This window comes from Propithecus coquereli, unplaced genomic scaffold (genome assembly GCF_000956105.1).
Source record: "Propithecus coquereli isolate 6110/MARCELLA unplaced genomic scaffold, Pcoq_1.0 Scaffold358, whole genome shotgun sequence".
Taxonomy (NCBI): domain Eukaryota; kingdom Metazoa; phylum Chordata; class Mammalia; order Primates; family Indriidae; genus Propithecus; species Propithecus coquereli.
In genome coordinates, this window is record NW_012149263.1 from 2,031,699 (window position 1) to 2,041,861 (window position 10,163).

A 10,163-nucleotide genomic window follows, 5' to 3' on the forward strand; every position below is an offset into this window, starting at 1 on the left:
ACTTCAGACCAAAAAAAGAGTCTTTTTAGAGTTCTAGTTTCTGGTCTGGTATATAAAGAGCTTGGACGTCATTTGTCATCACTCTGAACAAACAATAAGTATAAAGCTGAACGAACTGAAAAAAATCAACAACTCTTCTTAGAACTGCCCGAATAGTGAGGTCACAGGGCAAACTGCTGCCCCTGAAATTGGAGAGACACAGAGGCAGATGTGAGAATCACAGATTACTGGAGCAGGATCCCATGAGCAGAAACCTTCCCTGGAAACTAGTACTAAGGGAAGAAAACCTGAACTATCACTGATGAACTGCTGAAGGCTCAGTGTGGACAAGCTTGAGTTAAAAATTTTTAGCATTTCCTTTGGATTCTTTATGTCACAGCCTCCATCCCTTTGCTTACATTATCTGTCCTTACATATTGTCTGCATTTTACATTGGTGTCCTTAACAAGTTAATAATATTTTAAATTTTTCATCTAATTCTAAAATCTGTGTCATATCTGATTCTGATACCTGCATTGTCTCTTCAAACTGCGTTTTTCCTTGCCTTTTACCATGTCTTGTAATTTTTTATTGAAAGCTGAACATGATGTATCAGGTAATATAAATTGAGGCAAATAGGCCAGTATCAGATTTTATATTAACCTGGCTAGCAGCTGGATTGTGTTTAATGTCTGTCGTAGCTGTAGATGCCAGAGGCTTTAGTTTCCTCAACTGTCCTTCGTCTCACCCCTTCCTTCCCTCACACCCGCTGCCATTGTCTTTGGGTTTCCTCCAGATGTTCTTCAATAAAGTCTGTGTCTTGTAGCTCCTTTGGTTGTAACTCACTGTTCTATTATGTAAGAGTCCTGTTGACGTGGCGGTAAGATGTGGGGAGAAAAAGTAACCTGTAACCTTATAATTAAATCTTAACTTATAGTGGGCCTGAGCCCGGGTAATGTGACCTTCGGAAATATTTCTCATTCTTTGTTTTTTTTCTCCCTTTTGGGGAGACGGGAAGGCTAGAGGGAGCTGGTGTTGGTAAACTGACCTTTCCTCAAATAGATAAGGCTCTGGTAATATTTACCTAGGACAGCAGGCCTTTGTTATAGAGAACACTGTATTTCAAAAGGTCACTTTTCCCCTCTCCCTGCCAAAAAAATGAGGGAATTTTTCTGGATTTTCACCTTGAGAAACTGATGGGATTCTCGGAGGTAAAAACCCATGAAAGTATGGAGGCCCCCTCTAAGGCTAGGTCTCCAGTCTCTCACACTCAAGCGAATCCATGCTCACCCTTCAGCAACTCATCAAAATGATCCTTTAAGTGTTCCTAGCAGTTTATGGCTCCAGTGGCTTTTGCTCCACTTAAAGTGATCTCAGCTGTTATCTGTATTTTCCTGTATCTCTGGAATTGAAGGTAGCAGATTGCCCTGTGACTTTAACTCTCTGATGGGTCTAAGAAAAGTCATTGATTTTCAGTTCTTTTTCACCTCCTTGCTGTAAAGATGGGAATGATGACTTCCAAGCTCTTTAAATGTCAGAGCCCAAACCAGAAGTCCTGGATCTTTAAATATTCAAAATTTAATTTTAAAAAAGCCATTATAAAAGTCATTATATTTCACATCCTCTACCAGCACTGAATGAGTACTCACTTACTTGCATTTACTTACTCAGAGCTGGTTGTTATAAACTTTGTAACTTCCACCTAGCTCTACAGTTTTATCTGGCCATGCTACTAAGTTTCAGCAGGTAGGATGTGAAGGAAATGAATGTGTACAACTTCAATTAAAGCAAATTGATCTGATTCCTTGCACCCTTCTCCACCTGGCTCCTTGGGATGTATGTGATGGCATGCCATCTAGGGCAATGTGAATAAGGTCACCGCACTAGGAGTGACAGAAAACAAGAAAGAGAATCTGTCCCCCTAGTGGTCTAATTGCAGACTATTAAATAAGAGGACAGAACAATGAGTTTTTATTTTATTTTAAGGCACTTTTTTGGCTATAATCCTATGAAATAAATCTGTATGTCCAAAATTAGCCTTGTATTTAATAAAGGGACCTGCAATATTTTAAATCAAACCTACTTCAATACAGTGTTTCTAGTGTTTTCATGGCCTTTTTAAACCCTGTAAGTCAATTTTGCCTTTCTTCTCCACTGCCAAATTTGTTTCTATTTACCCATATATTTAACATTGTCCTTATCCATCTTTCCATCTTGTTTCTCAAGTCTTCCATCTGGAACCGCTTATGTTATAAATAGTATGCCAGTGCTCCCCCTTAGCACTCCTGTCTCGATGCCTCTTTAGTCTGTGGACATCAAGTTTTTTTAATAAACCAAGCCAAATGTCAAAATAGCAGTTCTCAAGTAGTCTTGGAATCCCTAAGGATATCTGAGGTCAAAACTATTTTCATAATAATGTTAAGACTGTATTTTCCCTTTTCACTCTCATTATCTCAGGAGCGTACAAGGAAGTTTCCCAGTCTACCTGACATGTGACGCTGCTACAGACTGAATATAGAAGGAGAGATGAAAACTCAGCTGTCTTCCATTAACACGTTAAGGGTATTTTCAAAATTGTATAACAATGACACTCTTATTGTTTTGTAAACAATTATTTTTCATAAAATATATTATTCATGTTAACATATAGTCAGTTTATTAGTTTCAAATTAATTACAAATATTCTTGACAATTTTTCAGTTTGAGAACTACTGTTGGAAAATGCCCCACTGTCTTAGGTCAGCTTCCCTAGAAAAGAGAATCCGAGATGGAAAATTATGGTAGGGTTTACTAGAGAGAGCTCTTGGGACTATCACCAGTAGGGAAACGAGGGAAGGAGACTTGAGTGGAAGGAGAAATTGAACTGTGATGCAGTTGCAATTTGTTTCTTGGAGAGTTCCAAAGCTGGCATGGTTCTTCAGAGTTGTCCTAAATTGAGGCTAAGGGGGCCAGGTTGCCTTTAGCAAGCCAGTATAACCTTGGATAAGTCAGCTCCCTTCATCCACGAGCAATTCCTGTAGGGGAACTTAGCTGTGAGTTAGTCATCAGTAGGCAAGATTCTCGGCAGTTGGCAGCACATTTGTCTCAGTCCTAGAGGTGGAATCTTGACAAGTGTGAAGCATAGCTTACACTCCAGAGTTCCCCAGGGATCAGGATGAAATAACCCACGGCAGAACTACGCCTACAATTACACCCTTGACTTATTTCTCTTTCTTATCCTGCTTCCTCCATGACCTTATCCTTCTTACTGTGAGCACTTCCTTAATAAATCACTTGCATAGGAATCCTCATCTCAAGGTCTGCTTCTGGGAAACAACCAAAAAGAAAGCCCATCAAGAGATCTTGATACCAGCCCCCAACTTCTCCCTAAAATATTTCTCCCCAGTCTGCTGTATTTTTATCAAATGGTCCATCACTCAGCCAGTTGCTCTCCATAAAAACACAGGAGTTATCCTTTATCTCTTTCTTCCACATCTTTCATATGAACAATTTTATTGAATCACCTCCAAAATATATCTCAAATCTACCAATTTCTATTTCTGTGTCTCTAGTCCAAGCCACTATTAATATGTTTTATTCTGTGTCTTCCAAGGTCACTCACAGGAATCAGATCTTAAGAAGTTTGAAATCTAGAATGGAATCTCTCTGAGCAGTTCATGTGTGTCCTGGTAAAAAGGAATTTACTTTGATTTGATTAATGATTTTGTCAGATGTTAACTCAATCACTTATACCTATCTTATTATATCCACGCCTTAGAACATAGGGAAAAAATGAATTTATAGAGACCAGATCATCTGCTTGCTGACAATCAGTAAAACACCCTTCTTAGACTTCAGATTCAGGTTTACTCTCAGGCACTTTATCTCACCTCATAAGCTCAGCCAGTCTTGCTCGGGGGAGAGAGAGGCCAAAAACCAAACAAACAAAAAAACCTAAGGTCCTTATGAACCTTACGCAAAATTTTAAATTTCTCTATTGATTCGAAAGGCACAGAAAGGGGCAGAAAATTTAAAGAATGAAGTATGCGCCAAATAAAGAAACATGGAGAAGAAAATCACAAAGAAAAACAATATTTTAGGCAAAAAATAATGTCTTACAAATATTTACATAGGGTTTCTCATGTAGATAACACATGAAATTTGAAAACTATTTTTTTCAAAAAAGGTCAACAAATATTAGGTATGCTGGCCAAACTGGATTTAACACAAAACCTATTTAAGAAGAGACTAAAATGACAATATTCATTTAGATATTTAAGTTTTGGTAAATCGTAATTTTTGTTTTCATTAAAATCAGCCCCTATTTTATTACAAGTCACTGTCAATCTTCAAAGATACCTAATAACAGTCAAAATTGATAGTCACGGTTGCATTTTTTAACTTTAGTTTCAGAAAACTTTACTTTTGTGCAATCAACTTTAAACAAGTGCAGTTAATGTTCAAACATAAAAGCTAAAGATCCTTTTTGACTAACACTCTCAATTTTTGTCTTCTTTTTAAAAAGGCATTAGTGGGCCAGGCGCGGTGGCTCATGCCTGTAATCCTAGCTCTCTGGGAAGCCGAGGTAGGCAGATTGTTTGAGCTCAGGAGTTCGAAACCAGCCTGAGCAAGAATGAGACCCTATCTCTACTAAAAATAGAAAGAAATTAATTGGACAACTAAAAATATATAGAAAAAATTAACCGGGCATTGTGGCGCATGCCTGTAGTCCCAGCTACTCGGGAGGCTGAGGTAGGAGGATCGCTTGAGCCCAGGAGTTTGAGGTTGCTGTGAGCTAGGATGACAGTGAGACTCTGTCTCAAAAAAAAAAAAAAAAAAGAAAAAAAAAAGGCATTAGTGGTTTTTCTGTATATCAAATATTGTAGAGATGGCATAATAAAAAATGACCCAAGTCAGGGCTGATTCTTGTATTGTTACAGAGAATGAGACTCATTTAGAGGAACTCTATTATTACTGCTCAGGGTGCACCATTACTTCCAACCCAAACTAGATACATTGTATAAGTCGAGCATTGTGAAAAGAATAAAATGGTCTGTAGGTTAAGACTGAAACAACTTGATACAATTGCTTGTGGCCATCTCAGGAAATAAAATTGCTCATTTAAGAATATCATAATAACAATGTTAATGCCTATGTAGGTTGTATGGAAAATCACAGGGCAAGAAAACTAATATTTCAAAGTCAATTTCTCAAGTAAATTTTATTCTCTCCCTAAAGACTAAACATATTGCTATTTAGTTAGCTATAAACCTAAAAATTTGTTGCCAAATAATGCTAGACACACAAAGAGGTAGGGACCATGATTAGACCATCATGCCCTAAACTAGTAAATAAAAATAAATATATTTCATTTGTCACACTGGCATCTGATTCTTAAATGTTTAATAATTAAATATTTACTTGAATCTAAGACATCAGTTGAAAGACGAGTCCAATATTAGAAATGTTAAAATGTAAAAAAAGCACCACAGAATTGATAAAACATGCTAATTTCATGTTATATAGTAAACAGGATTATTCTAATTACTAATTTTCTGGAAATTTTTTGATGAAATAGTTTAGCAACTGATAGGAGATATGAATCAATTATAACATTTCTTTTTATGGGCACAAACTTTCCCAGGCCCACTATGTCTGAGAAATAACTAGAAAAACATTATTACAACAAGACATTCATATTATCATTGCATATCATTACCTTTTATGATTTATTTTATATGCTACCAGTCTTTTTTTAAGGCATAAAAGTTACAAATAAAGCTAAAGGTCCCCTTTAACCAACACCCCCAAACTCAATCTCCTGCCAGAGACAGCACTATCAATAATTTGGTATGTATCCTTCTAGTCCATTTAAATAGTTCTACAGACATATCTCAATAATAAAAACAGTTCTGTTCTTCACAAATGATTTCATTCCAATTTACAAGAATATCACTATACAATATTTCATTTGTATCTTGATTTTTTCCACTCAACATTGTTTTAGGTAACTATCTATGTTATACAATATGGATCTAGTTCATTGCTTTTAACTGCTGTATACTATTCTATCATTTGAATATATCACATTTTATTCATCCATTACCCCACTGATGAATATTTAGGTTGTTTTCAATTCATATATATATGTGTGTGTGTGCGTGTATATATATACACATATATAATTTTTTCCTTTTCATTTTTTTAGAGACAGGATCTATGTTGTCCAGGCTGGTTTCAGACTCCTGAGCTCAAGTGAAGCTACTGTCTCAGCCCCAATTAGCTGGGACTACAGCTACAGGCATGGACCACTGCACCCAGCTAGATATATATTTTTGAGTTTCCATAGGATATATATCTAGAAGGGGAATTGTAAGGTCTTTTTGTCTTTAAAAAAAAAATGCTTTCTTGCCTCAAGGTCACAAACAATACCCTCTATTTTCTCTCAATGGTTTCAGAGTTTGGCTTTTCACATAGTATTCAAATCATTAGAATACTATTTCTTTACATGTTGTAAGATTGTATGTAATTTTATTTTATTTTCCTCAGTATGGAGAGTCAAAGACTCTAACAATTTTTATTGACTAGGTCATGTCATCATTTCCCTACTAACTCATGATGTCAGGTCTAACATACACCAAGTTGACGGGTCTGTTTCTAGGCACTCTATTCTTTAAAATCTGCCTATGTAGCTATTGATGCACTTACACCACACGTTTTAATGACTATAACTTTACATGTATAGCATATGATGAAGGTCTCTCCTCTGCTCTTTTTCATAATTGTCTCAGCAATCCATAGACTTCTATTTCACATAAATTTCAGAATCATTTTGTAAGGATCCTAGAAAATTATTGTTAGATTTTGTTTTGAACTTCATTCATTCTACAGATTTTTAGAATGGAGATTTTTATGATACTGAGCTTCTTTAACTATTTATACAGTATTTTTCTCCATTTATTGAAGTCTTACAACCTTCAGCAAAGTATTACAATTTTTCCAGCTCACTTTTTTGAGCTTACGCCAAGATATTTTAAGTAAAACATATGTTGAATTTAAGAGAAGGCCTACCTTCACTTAGTACACTCGGCGTTTCTCACCTGTATGACCTCTCTTATGTATAGAAAGGGATGCTCTTTGAGAGAATGCTTTCCCACATTCATTACATTCAAAGGGTTTCTCACCAGTATGACTTCTCATATGTATAATAAGTAATGAGCATTGAGAAAAGGCTTTTCCACATTTATTACATTCATAAGGTTTCTCCCCTGTGTGACTTCTCACATGAAGAGTAAGAGATGAGATTCGAGAGAAAGCTTTACCACATTCATTACATTTAAATGGTTTCTCTCCAGTGTGAATTTTTTCATGCTCAAGAAGATTTTGTCTCTGACTGAAAGCTTTCCCACACTGATTGCAATGATAGGGTTTCTCTCCAGTATGAATTTTCTCATGTTCAGTGAGATTTGATTTCTGACTAAAGGCTTTCCCACACACTGTACATGCATAGGGTTTCTCACCAGTATGAATTCTTTGGTGTCGAATGAGGTTTGACATCTGTATAAAGGCTTTCCCACACTCATTGCATTCATAAGGTTTCTCTCCAGTATGAATTTTCTGATGTGTAATAAGATTTTCTTTCCGGCTGAAGGCTTTTCCACATTCCTTACATTCATATGGTTTCTCAGCTGTATGATTTCTCATATGTACAGTAAGAGATGAACTTTGAGAGAAAGCTTTCCCACATTCACTACATACATAGGGTTTCTCACCAGTATGACTTCTCATATGTATAATAAATACCGAGCATTGAGAGAAAGCTTTTCCACATTTATTACATTTATAGGGTTTCTCCCCTGTGTGACTTCTCATATGTAGAGTAACAGATGACATTCGAGAAAAAGCTCTACCACATTCATTACATGCATAAGGTTTCTCCCCAGTATGAATTTTCTCATGCTCAATAAGATTTTGCTTCTGGCTGAAGGACTTCCCACATTCCTTACATTCGTAGGGCTTTTCTCCAGTGTGAATTCTCTCATGTTCAATAAGATTTGATTTCTGGCTGAAGGCCTTCCAACAATCCTTACATGCATAAGGTTTCTCCCCAGTATGAATTCTCTGGTGTCTAATAAGGTTTGACATCTGAATGAAAGCTTTTCCACATTCGTTACATTTGTATGGTTTTTCCCCGGTATGAATTTTCTGATGTGTAATAAGATTTTCCTTCCTGCTGAAGGCTTTTCCACATTCCTTACATTCATAAGGTTTCTCTCCAGCATGAATTCTCTCATGTCTCATGAGGTCAAATTTATGACTGAAGTCTTGTACACACTGATTACACTTAAAGGGGGATACAACATAGGACGAACAACAGTAAAATGGTTTCCCATACTCATTACATTCATAATTTTTCTCTCTTACACAGCCTTTCCCATAACTATTTAAGCCTAAATTATGTTCCAAACTCTTATCAAATGAGTCACATTCATAGAAGCTTTGTCTCGAAGTAACAATGTCTGAACTCAGAGGAAATATTTTTGCCAATTTTTTACATTCAATGACTTTTCCCTTAATCAGAGTTTTCTTCGAGATGGGTGTGAATTTTCTCACAAGTGTTTCCTGTTGCTTCTTGATCTGTTCATCAACTTCCCAAACTTCTAAAATGGAGGACCAAAAATTATTACTTATAAATTTTTCTACCACTATACTATTAATAACATTTCAGAAATTTGCTAGTGTAGGGTTTAATCTTTGATGTTGGCTGTAGTCAACCAATATAAAAGAAATCTAAGTGAAATGTTTCTAAGGTTTGAGATGTTAACTACTATAGAAAACATCATAGGCCCAAGTAGCTCTGACTGATTTTAAAAGTGTTCTTGTATAGTGCAGAAAATAGTAAAATGAATAATTAAAATGAAAGGATGAACACACAAAAAAATAGGGAGTCAAATGACAAGAGAATAAAATTAACATTTGTAATTAAACACACTGGATTGAATGCATACGTTTATTTCTGCTTCTTCCAAAAATTCCTTTAAAATTAACAGTAAAGAATAAAGGGTCAAACCCACAAGAAAAAGGATATAGAAGTGTAAATAGGGTTATTAAGGGATTTCAACAAAATACTCCAAGATGAAAGGCATTTAGGGAACTATTAACTGGATAGCAGCACTAAAAAGTTAAAGCAAAAGTATTATAAAGATACAAATCCCAATAAGCACCAAAGTGACTTGGCCAAAAATCACTGGAAAAGCTCAAGAATTAGAGGATTCAGGTACTCAAAGGTAGGAATAAACAGGTACAAGGCAGGAATGTTCCCTCTCATCAGTGCTTTTCCACGTTGCACTATAAGTCCTAGCTAATGCAGTAAGATAAAAAAAGGAAATAAAAGGTATATAGATTAGGAAGGAACAAAAAACCTAAAACTGTCTTTGTTCACTGATAGCATGATCTTTATGTAGAAAATCTGAAAGAATCAACAAAAAAATTGAACTAATAAGTCAAAGGCTGGCAAGGATGTGGAGCAATAGGAACCTTCATTCATTGTTGGTAGAAATGCAAAATGTTACAGCCACTTTGGAAGACACTTTGGCAGTTTCTTTCAAAATATAAACATACTCATACTGTATCATTCAGCAATCATGCTCCTTCATATTGACTCCAATGAGTTAAAATCTTATGTTCATACAAAAACTGGCATGGGGAAGCTATAGCAGCTTTATTTATAACTGCCAAAACATGGAAGATGTCCTTCAGTAGGTGAATGGATAAATGGTGGCACATCTAGACAATGGGATACTAGTCAGTGCTACAAACTAATCAGCTGTCAAGCCATGAAAACACACTGAAGAACCTTAAATCATATTGCTAAGTGAAAGAAGCCAATTGGAAAAGGCTACCCATTGTATGATTCCAAATATACTGGAAACAGAAAAACCATGGAGATAGTAAAAACATCAATGGTTGCCAGAAGTTACAGGAGAGGGAGGAATAAATAGGAGGAACACAGATTTAAGGCAATGAAACTATTCTGTATGATACTATAACGTATCTATATCAAAAGCCATAGAATGTACAACACCAAGAGTGAACTCTAACGTAAACCACAGACTTTGAGTGATAATGATGTGTTAGTATAGGTTCATCGAGTTTAACAAATACACCACCGTGGTGCAAGATGTTGATAGTAGGGGAGGGCTGTG

General features: G+C 35.9%; 1 protein-coding gene across 2 annotated transcripts in view; it reads right to left on the reverse strand.

Moving 5' to 3' along the window:
• Window positions 1-7,035: 7,035 nt before the first annotated feature.
• Window positions 7,036-10,163, reverse strand: part of ZNF568 (zinc finger protein 568) — a 41,501-nt gene continuing 38,373 nt past the window's right edge. Inside the window, exon 5 of one of the 2 annotated variants that reach the window (XM_012651603.1) lies at window positions 7,036-8,615. In XM_012651603.1, coding sequence (XP_012507057.1) covers window positions 7,036-8,615 — 1,580 coding nt within the window. Of the gene's footprint in view, window positions 8,619-10,163 lie in introns of both variants that reach the window. The other variant, XM_012651602.1, reaches the window with a different exon arrangement.